This window comes from Coregonus clupeaformis, chromosome 26 (genome assembly GCF_020615455.1).
Source record: "Coregonus clupeaformis isolate EN_2021a chromosome 26, ASM2061545v1, whole genome shotgun sequence".
Classification (NCBI taxonomy): Eukaryota; Metazoa; Chordata; class Actinopteri; order Salmoniformes; family Salmonidae; genus Coregonus; species Coregonus clupeaformis.
The window spans coordinates 46528210-46550472 of NC_059217.1; the positions used below are offsets into that span (position 1 = coordinate 46528210).

General features: G+C 43.2%; 1 protein-coding gene across 2 annotated transcripts in view; it reads left to right on the forward strand.

The window, feature by feature from the left end:
- Positions 1-1089: 1089 nt before the first annotated feature.
- Positions 1090-22263, forward strand: part of smad6b (SMAD family member 6b) — a 77128-nt gene continuing 55954 nt past the window's right edge. For both annotated transcript variants that reach the window (XM_045207889.1, XM_045207890.1), the window contains exon 1: positions 1090-2601. In XM_045207889.1, coding sequence (XP_045063824.1) covers positions 1755-2601 — 847 coding nt within the window. In that variant the 5' untranslated portion in view covers positions 1090-1754. The remainder of the gene's footprint in view (positions 2602-22263) is intronic.

The window sequence follows — 22263 nt, forward strand, 5'->3', positions numbered from 1 at the left end:
ATACAAGTATTTGAAAGTACCTACCTAAAAATGTATGCACGCATGACTGTAAGTTGCTTTGGATAAAAGCGTCTGCTAAATGGCATATTATTATTATTATTATTATTATTATTAATAGTAATAATTAAAATGTTATAGTTTAATATAGTCCCATCCATGCCAATGTATTATTATTATTTTTTGCTACACTGGTCACCTTAATTTTGACAGTAAAATATAGCAAACATAATCTAATTGTCAACCCAAAATTCTGACAATCACTGGATTAGGTTGCACATCAAAATATCTTGAATCGTGCATTCTTGCTTGGACGTGTCAGATGAAACAATGTATTTCCTTGAATACCTCAGAAGTCTATCTATTACACTTCTTAATAAAACACTATGAATGAGTTAGAGCGACTAATTAGGGTTAAGGATGATTCCTGTCGGCTCGGGGATTAGAACGACCTTTCGGTTACTGACTACTCTTAACCATATAAAGACTCATGATTTGGGCTGGTGCCACCAACAAAGGTCAGTGGCACCAGTGACACCATGGGAAAACGAGTTGGCTGCGCTCGCAGTGATGTGGGCTGGTGTGGATAAAATGCAAGGGCCGTATTCTTGTCCAAGTCCGCCCCTGGGTTAGGCGCACTGCTTTTCATGGTTTCATTACACAATCATGGCTGTTTTGAGTCTTTCTATTTTTTTGCAGTGTTGACTTTGCTTGTCACCAGGCACAATGTATCCTGTTGGCTTGTTGGTAAATACAATGCAAGGGTTGAATAGTGTACTTGTTCTGAAAGTGTTCTTTCCGTCTTTGTTTTTTTATATTTTCAAATAGTTCAATTGTTGTCAGGAGTGCAGATAAGATATAGTAGACTAGAGAGTAAAGCTAAACTGAGAACGGGATGTTACGCCTTTAAGAGTTGAGAAACTTGAAACCTTGTTTGCGCAACAATCAGTGCAGCTCACAGCCGCCAATGAGTCTAGACTGGCACGTGATGGTAGGCAGCCAATGGCTCCATCGCTCTCCTCTCGGGGTCCCCGTGTGTGTGTGTGTGTGTGTGTGCGTGCGTGTGCGTGTACGTGTGTGTGTGTTAGAGAGCGAGGGAGAGAGAAAAAATAACAAGAGAGAAACCGAGAAAGAAAGAGATCTCAGCCGGTCAGTTTGACTAGTTAGTTAGTAGAGCTCAACACTGGACGAGGAGCGAGGAGGACTCCGTTTGGGATTGATTCTAGCTTCCAACCTGGCATGGATATTTTTGGATTGTAAAAGGAGTGCGACTGTCGCAACGTTGGGATCGGGACAACCGGGATCTGGATTTATAAAAGGCTTTTAATGTATTTATTTGGGGATTTAAATCACATGTAAGATTCGAATTCATGTTGTTCTCTCCGTGCCAGATTAGAAGAGAGGAGATGTGAGGGGGGTTCGTTCCAAAGTCCGAAACTATTACGAGTGCGGAAAGCGTTTTAGGGCTCCCTCTCTCTTGTCGTTGGCTTTTGTATATTGAAATCTACAGTTACTTCGTTTTTTTTGTAGCTATAGCCTACTCTTACGGTATTATCATGTGCGTAAAACATTTGTTTATCGCTTCAGAGGCGTAACGAACATAAACAACTCCAATCGGCTGTGCATGCCCTGCACGGCGCTCCGCCGACATCGATGTCCTACAACTAAATTCAAAGTATCGGTAAACAGTCCCTTTGGCGACCCCAAAACAAGAGTAACCTAGAGAGAAAACCACATCTAGATTTTTAAATTGTCGTATGTTCAGGACGAAACGCTCAGGTCTTGTGCGGCGACTCTGGAGAAGCCGTTTGATTCCACATAGTGAGGGTGGAGATGGTGGACATAATGGCCCAAGTAGCGAGGGCAGTCCGGGGGACGATCTCTTCGCAACCTGCCACAACCCGGAGAAAATTCCCAAAACGGATCTCAGACCGATGACAGCTAGGGGGTCGCCTGCAGGGGACTTAGGTGGAGTGTGTGTCTTCAACTCGGCCGAGAGTTGCAGCGCCTGGGTGGGGGTCAATTCGGACGAAGATGGGGGTGCTATGTCGGTGACTGTGTGTGTCCAGGGGCCGGGGCTGGAGCAGGAACAGGGAAGCCCCCAGTCAGTGCAGGACAGCGAATGCAGGACGGTGACGTGTTGTTTATTTAAAGACCGGGACCACTGTGAAGTTGAACCCACTGCTCCGGGGAGGGAACAGTTACCGGACTCCTGTCACTTTGTTCTGAGGAACCACGGCGGTGGGGCTCGGGACAACGGTTCTCCCGAGGCGAAGCCTCGCTCGGTGCTGGAGCAAGAACTCAAAACCGCCACATATTCTCTGTTGAAACGCCTAAAGGAGAAAAGCCTGTATAATTTACTGGAGGCGGTGGAGTCCAGAGAAGGGATGCCGAGCGACTGTGTGATGGTATCCCAGACAGAGATGCGTCTGGGCGGACACACGGCCCTATCTCCTCCGCTGCTACTTTGTAAACTCTACCGTTGGTCGGACCTCCAGCACACGGCCCAGCTCAAACCGCTCTGTGAGTGCAGGAACTTTGGGGCGCTGGATGGCCCGGTGGTATGCTGCAACCCCTATCACTACAGCCGGCTATGCAGCGCAGGTAGGAGTGCACCTGCTCTGTCAAACACATACACACGCACACTGTTATAGGACAAAACAGGTATCGGCAGTGGTCTAGTGGTGCCCGGGGAATTGGGTATAGTTACATTTAGCCAAACATTTCTTAAATAGCTAAGGAAAGGCACCCTGTTTGAAAAAGTCTTAACGTTTTCATTTTATTTTTTCTTCAGGTGTTCACTCTCAAAATCACCCTTAAAAAATATATATATATACTACACAAATGTGATGTTTTAAGTCCACAACAATGCTTAAACCACATCACCAGACCATTTTTTGAGGCCTGGGAAAAATCTAAACAAATCTTTTTGGGAGGGTGTAGTTGTCCTTTATTTCAACTGGCACCTAACAAGAGACTGTTTGGCTAGTTGCATTTCTGTACTGTACAATGTAGGACTACAGTGTAGGCTACATGTGATGGTAGAATTTGCAAAACAAATGCCTTCCCAATTTATACAAATTGTTAGAAAGGCCTACCCAGCAGTCATTTAATTGGGAACGTTTTTTTTGGAAAAGCCTTTAGAAATGTTCATTTAAACAGCGCATGTTGACTGAATTGCTCATTGCAAAGATTCAACCAAAAACTTCAGACCAAACTTTTTCAATACTTGGTTTGCATAGTTACCATTTACTGGTAGATATCATATGTTGAAACTTCTTTCCTACCCTATCGGCTACCGATGTCGTTCAATTCTGTGAGCTGCTCCGGGTGAGTGCTGCGGGCTCAGGGCCGGTTCCAGGCATAAGCCTTATCTCCACCCCCATGGCAAAATATGAGGAATTGCAGAAAACTTGGAATTAAATGCAGATTTGAAAATAAAAAAGCTTCTTAGCAAAGAGCAATTTCTCAAGCAAGAATTTTACAAGTACCGTCTGGGTGTGGTCTGAGGAGGGAGGTGAAAACTGAAAATGAGCTGTTATTGGCGGAGAGGTTTGGAACTCTATTTCTTATTGATCTATTAACTAATTTACCACATGGTGATCTCATCATGGAAGGCCAAAACTCTCTTAGGTTCCCCAAAAGGCTAGAACCGGCCCTGTGGGTCCTCTTGCTGCGGCCCTGTGGGTCCTCTTGCTGCGGCCCTGTGGGTCCTCTTGCTGCGGCCCTGTGGGTCCTCTTGCTGCGGCCCTGTGGGTCCTCTTGCTGCATGATATTCTGCTGAATCTAGCTATGTGTGCGGCGCCCATGTGAATTTATTTCAGGTGCTTTGCGATTGTGTAGGCTACTTAGTGCATGATTTCTCTATTGTACTACATAACTGATAAGTTTGCTAAATGATGTAAATGTAAATAAGTCGTATACCTCCACTACACTACTATGATACACATCAGTGTGGATTAAGAAGTGAGTATACACAATGCCCACTGAAAAAAAGCCCCCACTATAGGACAACACAGTTATAGGAGAACACAGTTATAGGACAACACCATTATAGGAGAACACAGTTATAGGACAACACAGTTATAGGACAACACAGTTATAGGAGAACACAGTTATAGGACAACACAGTTATAGGACAACACAGTTATAGGACAACACAGTTATAGAACAACACAGTTATAGGACAACACAGTTATAGGACAACACAGTTATAGGAGAACACAGTTATAGGACAAGACAGTTATAGGAGAACACAGTTATAGAACAACACAGTTATAGGACAACACAGTTATAGAACAACACAGTTATAGAACAACACAGTTATAGGACAACACAGTTATAGGACAACACAGTTATAGGACACACAGTTATAGGACAACACAGCTATAGGACAACACAGTTATAGGACAGCACAGTTATAGAACAACACAGTTATAGAAGAACACAGTTATAGGACAACACCTTTATAGGACAACACCTTTATAGGACAACACAGTTATAGGACAACACAATTATAGAACAAGACAGTTATAGGACAACACAGTTATAGGACAACACAGTTATAGGACAACACAGTTATAGGACAACACAGGTAGGCCCAGACAATCTATTCTATTCGTGCTCAGGAAACATAATTTAATATCATTTTGTTGGAAGAAGATTTAAATGTTTATTTTTGTCACTCATTGAAAGTTTCATTACTACTTTATTTCTTCTCTTCTAGTCAGAGATTCCTTTGGATCACTGAAGTTTAAAGCTACAATCTGCGGTTGCTACATCCGATTTTTAAATGATCAATTAATTATGTGTACCCATTGATTGTTGAAGAATATAACTTATAAATGCCTCATGAGCTTAGTTCAGCTGTCACACTCCATCAGAACCCTAAATAGAAGCTTGTTTTACTCCAATGTTTGTAAACAAAGTAAATGTAAACAAACACTATATATCCTCAAAACACGGTTACAACTATAACGTTGATATCATGGATGGTCAGTCCTTGCATCCATAGCTCTGTCTATTAATCGGAGAGTGGTTACATTTCTCCAGGCCCATCCCTCAGCTTTTTACCAAAACAGAGGCGGGTCTTCCGTTTTGTTATTGTTTCAATAAGGACTCTAGCTTTAAGCCTGTCTCTGTCTGTCTTACTGTTTCCATAAGGACTCTAACTTTAAGCCTGTCTTTGTCTGTCTTACTGTTTCCATAAGGACTCTAACTTTAAGCCTGTCTTTGTCTGTCTTACTGTTTCAATAAGGACTCTAGCTTTAAGCCTGTCTTTTTCTGTCTTACTGTTTCAATAAGGACTCTAGCTTTAAGCCTGTCTTTGTCTGTCTTACTGTTTCAATAAGGACTCTAGCTTTAAGCCTGTCTTTGTCTGTCTTACTGTTTCAATAAGGACTCTAGCTTTAAGCCTGTCTCTGTCTGTCTTACTGTTTCCATAAGGACTCTAACTTTAAGCCTGTCTTTGTCTGTCTTACTGTTTCCATAAGGACTCTAACTTTAAGCCTGTCTTTGTCTGTCTTACTGTTTCAATAAGGACTCTAGCTTTAAGCCTGTCTTTTTCTGTCTTACTGTTTCAATAAGGACTCTAGCTTTAAGCCTGTCTTTGTCTGTCTTACTGTTTCAATAAGGACTCTAGCTTTAAGCCTGTCTTTGTCTGTCTTACTGTTTCAATAAGGACTCTAGCTTTAAGCCTGTCTTTGTCTGTCTTACTGTTTCAATAAGGACTCTAGCTTTAAGCCTGTCTTTGTCTGTCTTACTGTTTCCATAAGGACTCTAGCTTTAAGCCTGTCTTTGTCTGTCTTACTGTTTCAATAAGGACTCTAGCTTTAAGCCTGTCTTTGTCTGTCTTACTGTTTCCATAAGGAATCTAGCTTTAAGCCTGTCTTTGTCTGTCTTACTGTTTCAATAAGGACTCTAGCTTTAAGCCTGTCTTTGTCTGTCTTACTGTTTCAATAAGGACTCTAGCTTTAAGCCTGTCTTTGTCTGTCTTACTGTTTCCATAAGGACTCTAGCTTTAAGCCTGTCTTTGTCTGTCTTACTGTTTCAATAAGGACTCTAGCTTTAAGCCTGTCTTTGTCTGTCTTACTGTTTCCATAAGGACTCTAGCTTTAAGCCTGTCTTTGTCTGTCTTACTGTTTCCATAAGGACTCTAACTTTAAGCCTGTCTTTGTCTGTCTTACTGTTTCAATAAGGACTCTAGCTTTAAGCCTGTCTTTGTCTGTCTTACTGTTTCCATAAGGACTCTAGCTTTAAGCCTGTCTTTGTCTGTCTTACTGTTTCCATAAGGACTCTAGCTTTAAGCCTGTCTTTGTCTGTCTTACTGTTTCAATAAGGACTCTAGCTTTAAGCCTGTCTTTGTCTGTCTTACTGTTTCAATAAGGACTCTAGCTTTAAGCCTGTCTTTGTCTGTCTTACTGTTTCAATAAGGACTCTAGCTTTAAGCCTGTCTTTGTCTGTCTTACTGTTTCCATAAGGACTCTAGCTTTAAGCCTGTCTTTGTCTGTCTTACTGTTTCAATAAGGACTCTAGCTTTAAGCCTGTCTTTGTCTGTCTTACTGTTTCCATAAGGACTCTAGCTTTAAGCCTGTCTTTGTCTGTCTTACTGTTTCCATAAGGACTCTAGCTTTAAGCCTGTCTTTGTCTGTCTTACTGTTTCCATAAGGACTCTAGCTTTAAGCCTGTCTTTGTCTGTCTTACTGTTTCAATAAGGACTCTAGCTTTAAGCCTGTCTTTGTCTGTCTTACTGTTTCAATAAGGACTCTAGCTTTAAGCCTGTCTTTGTCTGTCTTACTGTTTCAATAAGGACTCTAGCTTTAAGCCTGTCTTTGTCTGTCTTACTGTTTCCATAAGGACTCTAGCTTTAAGCCTGTCTTTGTCTGTCTTACTGTTTCAATAAGGACTCTAGCTTTAAGCCTGTCTTTGTCTGTCTTACTGTTTCCATAAGGACTCTAGCTTTAAGCCTGTCTTTGTCTGTCTTACTGTTTCCATAAGGACTCTAGCTTTAAGCCTGTCTTTGTCTGTCTTACTGTTTCCATAAGGACTCTAGCTTTAAGCCTGTCTTTGTCTGTCTTACTGTTTCCATAAGGACTCTAGCTTTAAGCCTGTCTTTGTCTGTCTTACTGTTTCCATAAGGACTCTAGCTTTAAGCCTGTCTTTGTCTGTCTTACTGTTTCCATAAGGACTCTAGCTTTAAGCCTGTCTTTGTCTGTCTTACTGTTTCCATAAGGACTCTAGCTTTAAGCCTGTCTTTGTCTGTCTTACTGTTTCCATAAGGACTCTAGCTTTAAGCCTGTCTTTGTCTGTCTTACTGTTTCAATAAGGACTCTAGCTTTAAGCCTGTCTTTGTCTGTCTTACTGTTTCCATAAGGACTCTAGCTTTAAGCCTGTCTTTGTCTGTCTTACTGTTTCCATAAGGACTCTAGCTTTAAGCCTGTCTTTGTCTGTCTTACTGTTTCAATAAGGACTCTAGCTTTAAGCCTGTCTTTGTCTGTCTTACTGTTTCCATAAGGACTCTAGCTTTAAGCCTGTCTTTGTCTGTCTTACTGTTTCCATAAGGACTCTAGCTTTAAGCCTGTCTTTGTCTGTCTTACTGTTTCCATAAGGACTCTAGCTTTAAGCCTGTCTTTGTCTGTCTTACTGTTTCCATAAGGACTCTAGCTTTAAGCCTGTCTTTGTCTGTCTTACTGTTTCCATAAGGACTCTAGCTTTAAGCCTGTCTTTGTCTGTCTTACTGTTTCCATAAGGACTCTAGCTTTAAGCCTGTCTTTGTCTGTCTTACTGTTTCCATAAGGACTCTAGCTTTAAGCCTGTCTTTGTCTGTCTTACTGTTTCCATAAGGACTCTAGCTTTAAGCCTGTCTTTGTCTGTCTTACTGTTTCAATAAGGACTCTAGCTTTAAGCCTGTCTTTGTCTGTCTTACTGTTTCCATAAGGACTCTAGCTTTAAGCCTGTCTTTGTCTGTCTTACTGTTTCCATAAGGACTCTAGCTTTAAGCCTGTCTTTGTCTGTCTTACTGTTTCAATAAGGACTCTAGCTTTAAGCCTGTCTTTGTCTGTCTTACTGTTTCCATAAGGACTCTAGCTTTAAGCCTGTCTTTGTCTGTCTTACTGTTTCCATAAGGACTCTAGCTTTAAGCCTGTCTTTGTCTGTCTTACTGTTTCCATAAGGACTCTAGCTTTAAGCCTGTCTTTGTCTGTCTTACTGTTTCCATAAGGACTCTAGCTTTAAGCCTGTCTTTGTCTGTCTTACTGTTTCCATAAGGACTCTAGCTTTAAGCCTGTCTTTGTCTGTCTTACTGTTTCAATGTACCATACTCCACAATAGAATACATGTTGCAACTCTCACACTCATTGGTTGTTACAATGTAACAAAGTGACAAAGTGTTACAATATTATGAACTTGTTTTGTGTTACAGAGTTGCAGACAGGTCTACAGTAGGTCTGTGTAGCAAGTCGGTGAGGCCCTTCCTTTCCATATCATTGATTAAATTGTCTCCTGGTATGTTACGTTTGGAAATAGCTACCAAGTAGGTACAGACATAGTTAGGCAGCAAAGAAGTTGTCAGAGAGAGGAGAGAGTTGTTGTTCATTACTAACCATTGTACATCAATCAATACAATTTTATTGAAGCTATTTTTACATCGGCAGTTGTCACAAAGTGCTTTACAGATACCCAGCCTAAAACTCAAGCAATGCGGAGGCAGAAGCACAGTGGCTTGGAAGGAGTGGCAGTTCATTCACAAAGATACATTGATTAAGACTGTGGCCGTTTGTTTGACTGATTGTTGAGGTCACTGATATGATAAGGTTAAGAATAATCGTCTCAGTTCAGTGGAGGGAGGTGTGAGAGTAACTATCCTGTAATACGGTCAACAGCCCTACTAGTAACTATCCTGTTATACGGTCAACAGCCCTACTAGTAACTATCCTGTTATACAGTCAACAGCCCTACTAGTAACTATCCTGTTATACAGTCAACAGCCCTACTAGTAACTATCCTGTTATACGGTCAACAGCCCTACTAGTAACTATCCTGTAATACGGTCAACAGCCCTACTAGTAACTATCCTGTTATACGGTCAACAGCCCTACTAGTAACTATCCTGTAATACGGTCAACAGCCCTACTAGTAACTATCCTGTTATACGGTCAACAGCCCTACTAGTAACTATCCTGTTATACGGTCAACAGCCCTACTAGTAACTATCCTGTAATACGGTCAACAGCCCTACTAGTAACTATCCTGTTATACGGTCAACAGCCCTACTAGTAACTATCCTGTTATACGGTCAACAGCCCTACTAGTAACTATCCTGTTATACGGTCAACAGCCCTACTAGTAACTATCCTGTTATACGGTCAACAGCCCTACTAGTAACTATCCTGTAATACGGTCAACAGCCCTACTAGTAACTATCCTGTAATACGGTCAACAGCCCTACTAGTAACTATCCTGTAATACGGTCAACAGCCCTACTAGTAACTATCCTGTTATACGGTCAACAGCCCTACTAGTAACTATCCTGTTATACGGTCAACAGCCCTACTAGTAACTATCCTGTAATACGGTCAACAGCCCTACTAGTAACTATCCTGTTATACGGTCAACAGCCCTACTAGTAACTATCCTGTAATACGGTCAACAGCCCTACTAGTAACTATCCTGTTATACGGTCAACAGCCCTACTAGTAACTATCCTGTTATACGGTCAACAGCCCTACTAGTAACTATCCTGTAATACGGTCAACAGCCCTACTAGTAACTATCCTGTTATACAGTCAACAGCCCTACTAGTAACTATCCTGTTATACGGTCAACAGCCCTACTAGTAACTATCCTGTAATACGGTCAACAGCCCTACTAGTAACTATCCTGTTATACAGTCAACAGCCCTACTAGTAACTATCCTGTTATACGGTCAACAGCCCTACTAGTAACTATCCTGTTATACGGTCAACAGCCCTACTAGTAACTATCCTGTTATACGGTCAACAGCCCTACTAGTAACTATCCTGTAATACGGTCAACAGCCCTACTAGTAACTATCCTGTTATACGGTCAACAGCCCTACTAGTAACTATCCTGTTATACGGTCAACAGCCCTACTAGTAACTATCCTGTAATACGGTCAACAGCCATACTAGTAACTATCCTGTTATACGGTCAACAGCCCTACTAGTAACTATCCTGTTATACGGTCAACAGCCCTACTAGTAACTATCCTGTTATACAGTCAACAGCCCTACTAGTAACTATCCTGTTATACGGTCAACAGCCCTACTAGTAACTATCCTGTTATACGGTCAACAGCCCTACTAGTAACTATCCTGTTATACGGTCAACAGCTCTACTAGTAACTATCCTGTTATACGGTCAACAGCCCTACTAGTAACTATCCTGTAATACGGTCAACAGCCCTACTAGTAACTATCCTGTTATACGGTCAACAGCCCTACTAGTAACTATCCTGTTATACGTTCAACAGCCCTACTAGTAACTATCCTGTTATACGGTCAACAGCCCTACTAGTAACTATCCTGTAATACGGTCAACAGCCCTACGAGTAACTATCCTGTTATACGGTCAACAGCTCTACTAGTAACTATCCTGTTATACGGTCAACAGCCCTACTAGTAACTATCCTGTTATACGGTCAACAGCCCTACTAGTAACTATCCTGTAATACGGTCAACAGCCCTACTAGTAACTATCCTGTTATACAGTCAACAGCCCTACTAGTAACTATCCTGTTATACGGTCAACAGCCCTACTAGTAAATATCCTGTTATACGGTCAACAGCCCTACTAGTAACTATCCTGTAATACGGTCAACAGCCCTACTAGTAACTATCCTGTAATACGGTCAACAGCCCTACTAGTAACTATCCTGTAATACGGTCAACAGCCCTACTAGTAAATATCCTGTTATACGGTCAACAGCCCTACTAGTAACTATCCTGTTATACGGTCAACAGCCCTACTAGTAACTATCCTGTAATACGGTCAACAGCCCTACTAGTAACTATCCTGTTATACGGTCAACAGCCCTACTAGTAACTATCCTGTAATACGGTCAACAGCCCTACTAGTAAATATCCTGTAATACGGTCAACAGCCCTACTAGTAACTATCCTGTTATACGGTCAACAGCCCTACTAGTAACTATCCTGTAATACGGTCAACAGCCCTACTAGTAACTATCCTGTTATACGGTCAACAGCCCTACTAGTAACTATCCTGTAATACGGTCAACAGCCCTACTAGTAACTATCCTGTAATACGGTCAACAGCCCTACTAGTAAATATCCTGTAATACGGTCAACAGCCCTACTAGTAACTATCCTGTTATACGGTCAACAGCCCTACTAGTAACTATCCTGTAATACGGTCGACAGCCCTACTAGTAACTATCCTGTAATACGGTCAACAGCCCTACTAGTAACTATCCTGTAATACGGTCAACAGCCCTACTAGTAACTATCCTGTTATACGGTCAACAGCCCTACTAGTAACTATCCTGTAATACGGTCAACAGCCCTACTAGTAACTATCCTGTTATACGGTCAACAGCCCTACTAGTAACTATCATGTTATACGGTCAACAGCCCTACTAGTAACTATCCTGTAATACGGTCAACAGCCCTACTAGTAACTATCCTGTAATACGGTCAACAGCCCTACTAGTAACTATCCTGTTATACGGTCAACAGCCCTACTAGTAACTATCCTGTTATACGGTCAACAGCCCTACTAGTAACTATCCTGTTATACGGTCAACAGCCCTACTAGTAACTATCCTGTAATACGGTCAACAGCCCTACTAGTAACTATCCTGTTATACGGTCAACAGCCCTACTAGTAACTATCCTGTTATACGGTCAACAGCCCTACTAGTAACTATCCTGTTATACGGTCAACAGCCCTACTAGTAACTATCCTGTAATACGGTCAACAGCCCTACTAGTAACTATCCTGTTATACGGTCAACAGCCCTATAAGTAACTATCCTGTTATACGGTCAACAGCCCTACTAGTAACTATCCTGTAATACGGTCAACAGCCCTACTAGTAACTATCCTGTTATACGGTCAACAGCCCTACTAGTAACTATCCTGTAATACGGTCAACAGCCCTACTAGTAACTATCCTGTTATACGGTCAACAGCCCTACTAGTAACTATCCTGTTATACGGTCAACAGCCCTACTAGTAACTATCCTGTAATACGGTCAACAGCCCTACTAGTAACTATCCTGTTATACGGTCAACAGCCCTACTAGTAACTATCCTGTTATACGGTCAACAGCCCTACTAGTAACTATCCTGTAATACGGTCAACAGCCCTACTAGTAACTATCCTGTTATACGGTCAACAGCCCTACTAGTAACTATCCTGTTATACGGTCAACAGCCCTACTAGTAACTATCCTGTAATACGGTCAACAGCCATACTAGTAACTATCCTGTTATACGGTCAACAGCCCTACTAGTAACTATCCTGTTATACGGTCAACAGCCCTACTAGTAACTATCCTGTTATACGGTCAACAGCCCTACTAGTAACTATCCTGTTATACGGTCAACAGCCCTACTAGTAACTATCCTGTTATACGGTCAACAGCCCTACTAATAACTATCCTGTTATACGGTCAACAGCTCTACTAGTAACTATCCTGTTATACGGTCAACAGCCCTACTAGTAACTATCCTGTAATACGGTCAACAGCCCTACTAGTAACTATCCTGTTATACGGTCAACAGCCCTACTAGTAACTATCCTGTTATACGGTCAACAGCCCTACTAGTAACTATCCTGTTATACGGTCAACAGCCCTACTAGTAACTATCCTGTAATACGGTCAACAGGCCTACGAGTAACTATCCTGTTATACGGTCAACAGCTCTACTAGTAACTATCCTGTTATACGGTCAACAGCCCTACTAGTAACTATCCTGTAATACGGTCAACAGCCCTACGAGTAACTATCCTGTTATACGGTCAACAGCTCTACTAGTAACTATCCTGTTATACGGTCAACAGCCCTACTAGTAACTATCCTGTTATATGGTCAACAGCCCTACTAGTAACTATCCTGTAATACGGTCAACAGCCCTACTAGTAACTATCCTGTTATACGGTCAACAGCCCTACTAGTAACTATCCTGTAATACGGTCAACAGCCCTACTAGTAACTATCCTGTAATACGGTCAACAGCCCTACTAGTAACTATCCTGTAATACGGTCAACAGCCCTACTAGTAACTATCCTGTTATACGGTCAACAGCCATACTAGTAACTATCCTGTAATACGGTCAACAGCCCTACTAGTAACTATCCTGTTATACGGTCAACAGCCCTACTAGTAACTATCCTGTTATACGGTCAACAGCCCTACTAGTAACTATCCTGTTATACGGTCAACAGCCCTACTAGTAACTATCCTGTTATACGGTCAACAGCCCTACTAGTAACTATCCTCTAATACGGTCAACAGCCCTACTAGTAACTATCCTGTTATACGGTCAACAGCCCTACTAGTAACTATCCTGTTATACGGTCAACAGCCCTACTAGTAACTATCCTGTAATACGGTCAACAGCCCTACTAGTAACTATCCTGTTATACGGTCAACAGCCCTACTAGTAACTATCCTGTAATACGGTCAACAGCCCTACTAGTAACTATCCTGTTATACGGTCAACAGCCCTACTAGTAACTATCCTGTTATACGGTCAACAGCCCTACTAGTAAATATCCTGTTATACGGTCAACAGCCCTACTAGTAACTATCCTGTAATACGGTCAACAGCCCTACTAGTAACTATCCTGTAATACGGTCAACAGCCCTACTAGTAACTATCCTGTAATACGGTCAACAGCCATACTAGTAACTATCCTGTAATACGGTCAACAGCCCTACTAGTAACTATCCTGTAATACGGTCAACAGCCCTACTAGTAACTATCCTGTAATACGGTCAACAGCCCTACTAGTAACTATCCTGTAATACGGTCAACAGCCCTACTAGTAACTATCCTGTTATACGGTCAACAGCCCTACTAGTAACTATCCTGTAATACGGTCAACAGCCCTACTAGTAAATATCCTGTAATACGGTCAACAGCCCTACTAGTAACTATCCTGTTATACGGTCAACAGCCCTACTAGTAACTATCCTGTTATACGGTCAACAGCCCTACTAGTAACTATCCTGTAATACGGTCAACAGCCCTACTAGTAACTATCCTGTTATACGGTCAACAGCCCTACTAGTAACTATCCTGTTATACGTTCAACAGCCCTACTAGTAACTATCCTGTTATACGGTCAACAGCCCTACTAGTAACTATCCTGTTATACGGTCAACAGCCCTACTAGTAACTATCCTGTTATACGGTCAACAGCCCTACTAGTAACTATCCTGTAATACGGTCAACAGCCCTACTAGTAACTATCCTGTAATACGGTCAACAGCCCTACTAGTAACTATCCTGTTATACGGTCAACAGCCATACTAGTAACTATCCTGTAATACGGTCAACAGCCCTACTAGTAACTATCCTGTTATACGGTCAACAGCCCTACTAGTAACTATCCTGTTATACGGTCAACAGCCCTACTAGTAACTATCCTGTTATACGGTCAACAGCCCTACTAGTAACTATCCTGTTATACGGTCAACAGCCCTACTAGTAACTATCCTGTTATACGGTCAACAGCCCTACTAGTAAATATCCTGTTATACGGTCAACAGCCCTACTAGTAACTATCCTGTAATACGGTCAACAGCCCTACTAGTAACTATCCTGTAATACGGTCAACAGCCCTACTAGTAACTATCCTGTAATACGGTCAACAGCCATACTAGTAACTATCCTGTTATACGGTCAACAGCCCTACTAGTAACTATCCTGTTATACGGTCAACAGCCCTACTAGTAACTATCCTGTAATACGGTCAACAGCCCTACTAGTAACTATCCTGTAATACGGTCAACAGCCCTACTAGTAACTATCCTGTAATACGGTCAACAGCCCTACTAGTAACTATCCTGTAATACGGTCAACTTCTACACCTGCATTACTAGCTGTTTGGGGTTTTAGGCTGGGTTTCTGTACAGCACTTCGAGATATTAGCTGATGTACGAAGGGCTATATAAAATAAAATTGATTGATTGATTGATAGTAACTATCCTGTTATACGGTCAACAGCCCTACTAGTAACTATCCTGTAATACGGTCAACAGCCCTACTAGTAACTATCCTGTTATACGGTCAACAGCCCTACTAGTAACTATCCTGTTATACGGTCAACAGCCCTACTAGTAACTATCCTGTAATACGGTCAACAGCCCTACTAGTAACTATCCTGTTATACGGTCAACAGCCCTACTAGTAACTATCCTGTTATATGGTCAACAGCCCTACTAGTAACTATCCTGTAATACGGTCAACAGCCCTACTAGTAACTATCCTGTTATACGGTCAACAGCCCTACTAGTAACTATCCTGTTATACGGTCAACAGCCCTACTAGTAACTATCCTGTTATACGGTCAACAGCCCTACTAGTAACTATCCTGTTATACGGTCAACAGCCCTACTAGTAACTATCCTGTTATACGGTCAACAGCCCTACTAGTAACTATCCTGTAATACGGTCAACAGCCCTACGAGTAACTATCCTGTTATACGGTCAACAGCTCTACTAGTAACTATCCTGTTATACGGTCAACAGCCCTACTAGTAACTATCCTGTAATACGGTCAACAGCCCTACTAGTAACTATCCTGTAATACGGTCAACAGCCCTACTAGTAACTATCCTGTTATACGGTCAACAGCCCTACTAGTAACTATCCTGTTATACGGTCAACAGCCCTACTAGTAACTATCCTGTTATACGGTCAACAGCCCTACTAGTAACTATCCTGTTATACGGTCAACAGCCCTACTAGTAACTATCCTGTTATACGGTCAACAGCCCTACTAGTAACTATCCTGTAATACGGTCAACAGCCCTACTAGTAACTATCCTGTAATACGGTCAACAGCCCTACTAGTAACTATCCTGTAATACGGTCAACAGCCCTACTAGTAACTATCCTGTAATACGGTCAACAGCCCTACTAGTAACTATCCTGTAATACGGTCAACAGCCCTACTAGTAACTATCCTGTTATACGGTCAACAGCCATACTAGTAACTATCCTGTAATACGGTCAACAGCCCTACTAGTAACTATCCTGTTATACGGTCAACAGCCCTACTAGTAACTATCCTGTTATACGGTCAACAGCCCTACTAGTAACTATCCTGTAATACGGTCAACAGCCATACTAGTAACTATCCTGTTATACGGTCAACAGCCCTACTAGTAACTATCCTGTTATACGGTCAACAGCCCTACTAGTAACTATCCTGTTATACGGTCAACAGCCCTACTAGTAACTATCCTGTTATACGGTCAACAGCCCTACTAGTAACTATCCTGTTATACGGTCAACAGCCCTACTAGTAACTATCCTGTTATACGGTCAACAGCCCTACTAGTAACTATCCTGTTATACGGTCAACAGCCCTACTAGTAACTATCCTGTTATACGGTCAACAGCCCTACTAGTAACTATCCTGTTATACGGTCAACAGCCCTACTAGTAACTATCCTGTTATACGGTCAACAGCCCTACTAGTAACTATCCTGTTATACGGTCAACAGCCCTACTAGTAACTATCCTGTTATACGGTCAACAGCCCTACTAGTAACTATCCTGTAATACGGTCAACAGCCCTACTAGTAACTATCCTGTTATACGGTCAACAGCCCTACTAGTAACTATCCTGTAATACGGTCAACAGCCCTACTAGTAACTATCCTGTTATACGGTCAACAGCCCTACTAGTAACTATCCTGTTATATGGTCAACAGCCCTACTAGTAACTATCCTGTTATACGGTCAACAGCCCTACTAGTAACTATCCTGTTATACGGTCAACAGCCCTACTAGTAACTATCCTGTAATACGGTCAACAGCCCTACTAGTAACTATCCTGTTATACGGTCAACAGCCCTACTAGTAACTATCCTGTTATACGGTCAACAGCCCTACTAGTAACTATCCTGTTATACGGTCAACAGCCCTACTAGTAACTATCCTGTAATACGGTCAACAGCCCTACTAGTAACTATCCTGTTATACGGTCAACAGCCCTACTAGTAACTATCCTGTTATACGGTCAACAGCCCTACTAGTAACTATCCTGTAATACGGTCAACAGCCCTACTAGTAACTATCCTGTTATACGGTCAACAGCCCTACTAGTAACTATCCTGTTATACGGTCAACAGCCCTACTAGTAACTATCCTGTTATACGGTCAACAGCCCTACTAGTAACTATCCTGTTATACGGTCAACAGCCCTACTAGTAACTATCCTGTTATACGTTCAACAGCCCTACTAGTAACTATCCTGTAATACGGTCAACAGCCCTACTAGTAACTATCCTGTAATACGGTCAACAGCCCTACTAGTAACTATCCTGTAATACGGTCAACAGCCCTACTAGTAACTATCCTGTAATACGGTCAACAGCCCTACTAGTAACTATCCTGTAATACGGTCAACAGCCCTACTAGTAACTATCCTGTAATACGGTCAACAGCCCTACTAGTAACTATCCTGTTATACGGTCAACAGCCCTACTAGTAACTATCCTGTAATACGGTCAACAGCCCTACTAGTAACTATCCTGTAATACGGTCAACAGCCCTACTAGTAACTATCCTGTAATACGGTCAACAGCCCTACTAGTAACTATCCTGTAATACGGTCAACAGCCCTACTAGTAACTATCCTGTAATACGGTCAACAGCCCTACTAGTAACTATCCTGTTATATGCTATACCTATATATACTATATCCGATGTAGTAGATGGATCGTTACACCCCTAATCCTGTTATACGGTGAACTCTCCTCTCAACAGTGCAGTGACTATGACAAAATATTGAATAAAGGCAATTAATAGACAAAAAGACCAGAAAAGGATACCATGTCAATTAAATAGGTAACATGGTCCTCCTGTAGACAATGTTACTGTCATTTTGGCAGGTTGATGTTTATTGTCATGAGTCTTGCCCTGGAGGCAGAACTGAGCGGTTTCTGCTATATGGGCCAGCTGCAAAGTCATAATTGGCTGTATCGTAAAAATGCATTATTTTTTTTTCGTTTGCTTTTTTGGTGAGGGTAAGGCATTAGTGGTAAAGGGTAGGGTTAAGGTTAGAGTTAGGTTTAAAGTAAGATTTTTTTTGACTTTGTGGCCCGTGCCAGCTAGTGAACTCTCTACAGAGCTGCCTCCAGTACGTGAGTCATCCCAATAAAAAGCCAACCGGCATAATTTGGCAATGAAATGTTCTCTAGAGTCAGATGAACTTGTAGATACCATTTTCATGTCTCTGCGTCCAGTATGAAGGAAGTTCACTCAAAAGACACGGTCTTAGTGACCTAGGTTTAGGGAATCCAAAGGGCTGTCTCCCAATGCACTGTGAGGCTTTGTCCCATAAAGGGGGTGCACAACTGGGCATTGGTTCCCCCCATCTCCAACATACATCATCTTGTGACCAACCTATCCTGTACATTCTATGTGGTGTGAGATCAAATCTATGAAAGACATTTAATTGTATACCTTTTTTCCCTTGGCTTCTCTGGCATACAGTGAGGGAAAAAAGTATTTGATCCCCTGCTGATTTTGTACGTTTGCCCACTGACAAAGAAATGATCAGTCTATAATTTTTAATGGTAGGTTTATTTGAACAGTGAGAGACAGAGTAACAACAACAAAAATCCAGAAAAACGCATGTCAAAAATGTTATAAATTGATTAGCATTTTAATGAGGGAAATAAGTATTTGACCCCCTCTCAATCAGAAAGATTTCTGGCTCCCAGGTGTCTTTTATACAGGTAACGAGCTGAGATTAGGAGCACACTCTTAAAGGGAGTGCTCCTAATCTCAGCTTGTTACCTGTATAAAAGACACCTGTCCACAGAAGCAATCAATCAATCAGATTCCAAACTCTCCACCATGGCCAAGACCAAAGAGCTCTCCAAGGATGTCAGAGACAAGATTGTAGACCTACACAAGGCTGGAATGGGTTACAAGACCATCGCAAAGCAGCTTGGTGAGAAGGTGACAACAGTTGGTGCGATTATTCGCAAATGGAAGAAACACAAAAGAACTGTCAATCTCCCTCGGCCTGGGGCTCCATGCAAGATCTCACCTCGTGGAGTTGCAATGATCATGAGAACGGTGAGGAATCAGCCCAGAATTACACGGGAGGATCTTGCCAATGATCTCAAGGCAGCTGGGACCATAGTCACCAAGAAAACAATTGGTAACACACTACGCCGTGAAGGACTGAAATCCTGAAGCGCCCGCAAGGTCCCCCTGCTCAAGAAAGCACATATACAGGCCTGTCTGAAGTTTGCCAATGAACATCTGAATGATTCAGAGGAGAACTGGGTGAAAGTGTTGTGGTCAGATGAGACCAAAATAGAGCTCTTTAGCATCAACTCAACTCGCCGTGTTTGGAGGAGGAGGAATGCTGCCTATGACCCCAAGAACACCATCCCCACCGTCAAACATGGAGGTGGAAACATTATGCTTTGGGGGTGTTTTTCTGCTAAGGGGACAGGACAACTTCACCGCATCAAAGGGACGATGGACGGGGCCATGTACCGTCAAATCTTGGGTGAGAACCTCCTTCCCTCAGCCAGGGCATTGAAAATGGGTTGTGGATAGATATTCCAGCATGACAATGACCCAAAACACACGGCCAAGGCAACAAAGGAGTGGCTCAAGAAGAAGCACATTAAGGTCCTGGAGTGGCCTAGCCAGTCTCCAGACCTTAATCCCATAGAAAATCTGTGGAGGGAGCTGAAGGTTCGAGTTGCCAAACGTCAGGCTCGAAACCTTAATGACTTGGAGAAGATCTGCAAAGAGGAGTGGGAAAAAATCCCTCCTGAGATGTGTGCAAACATGGTGGCCAACTACAAGAAACGTCTGACCTCTGATTGCCAACAAGGGTTTTGCCACCTAGTACTAAGTCATGTTTTGCAGAGGGGTCAAATACTTATTTCCCTCATTAAAATGCAAATCAATTTATAACAATTTATATTTTTGTTGTTGTTATTCTCTCTCTCGCTGTTCAAATAAACCTACCATTAAAATTATAGACTGATCATTTCTTTGTCAGTGGGCAAACGTACAAAATCAGCAGGGGATCAAATACTTTTTTTCCCTCACTGTATATCTGAGATAATATATTTCTCAAGTTTTCACAGGTGCCATTATTAAACCTTTAACAGCATTTTGTAACGTAAAGAAGCTGATTGTACGGAGCTTGGGTAGTCTTCTACAACATTGTTGACATAATGTGTAATCTATAAAAATAAATAAAGAGAGTTGCATACTCTATATATAACCTCCCTGTAACGTATTTGTCAGGGGTGGAGTGTAGTGGGATGTGGAATCACACGCAGGACACAGAGATATAAATCCAAAGGTCTTTAGTAAAGTCCGTAGTACACGCCAAACACGGCAACAGGCCACAGGCGAAAACAAACGCACACAAAACAGTCCAACGTAAGTGTGCACAACGAGCAGGACTCTCTATTTCAACACGAAAATAAGAAAGAACAAAATACAGAGGACTAAACAACACCACGACAGCATAACAATGACACACAACACCTGACCTAACACAAGGAACTAAATAGGGTGCCTAATGAACACTAAACACTAAACAGGTGTGACAGACAGACAAAACCAATCAAACATGAAACATCGAACGGTGGCAGCTAGTACTCCGGAGACGACGACCGCCGAAGCCTGCCCGAACAAGGAGAAGGGGCCGCCTCGGCCGAAACCGTGACAGTACCCCCCCTTGACGCGCGGCTCCAGCCGTGCGCCGCCTCCGGCCTCGGGGACGACCAGGAGGACGCGGAGCAGGGCGCGTAGGATGACCACGATGGAATTCGGTCAGAAGGGACGGGTCCAGGATGTCCCTCCTCGGCACCCAGCACCGCTCCTCCGGGCCGTACCCCTCCCACTCCACGAGATATTGGAGACCCTCCATCCGGCGTCTCGAATCTAGGATGGCCCGAACAGTGTACGCCGGAGCCCCCTCGATGTCCAACGGGGGCGGAGGAGTCTCTTCTATCTCAAAGTCCTGGAGTGGACCAGCTACCACTGGCCTGAGGAGAGACACATGGAACGAGGGGTTAATATTTTTGTAATCAATGGGCAGTTGTAACCTGTAACACACCTCGTTCAATCTCCTCAGGACTTTAAAAGGCCCCACAAACCGCCGACCCAGCTTCTGGCAGGGCAGGCGGAGGGGCAGGTTTCTGGTTGAGAGCCAGACCCGATCTCCAGGTGCGTACACTGGCCCCTCACTGCGGTGAAGGTCGGCGCTCGTCTTCTGTCGACGGATGGCTCGCTGCAGATGGACGTGTGCAGCGTTCCACGTCTCCTCCGAGCGCCGCACCCACTCATCCACAGCAGGGGCCTCGATCTGGCTCTCATGCCAAGGTGCCAGAACCGGCTGGTACCCTAACACACACTGGAAAGGGGTTAGTTTAGTGGAGGAGTGGCGGAGAGAGTTCTGTGCCATCTCGGCCCAAGGCACATATCTCGCCCACTCCTCCGGCCGGCCCTGACAATATGACCTCAGAAACCTACCCACATCTTGGTTGACACGTTCGACCTGCCCATTACTCTCCGGGTGGTAACCCGAGGTAAGGCTCACCGAAACCCCCAACCGTTCCATAAACGCTCTCCAGACTCTGGAGGTAAACTGGGGGCCTCGATCAGACACTATATCCTCGGGTACCCCGTAATGCCGGAAGACGTGAGTAAATAGAGCCTCAGCGGTCTGTAGGGCAGTAGGAAGACCCGGCATGGGAAGGAGACGACAGGCCTTCGAGAACCGATCCACAACGACCAGGATGGTGGTATTCCCCTGTGAGGAGGGAAGGTCGGTAACAAAATCCACCGAGAGGTGAGACCAGGGTCGTTGTGGAACGGGCAGGGGTTGTAATTTACCCCTGGGCAAGTGTCTGGGCGCCTTACACTGGGCACACACTGAGCAGGAGGAGACATAAATCCTCACATCCCTGGCTAACGTTGGCCACCAGTACTTTGTACTAAGGCAGTGCACTGTCCGGCCAATACCTGGATGTCCAGAGGAGGGTGACGTGTGAGCCC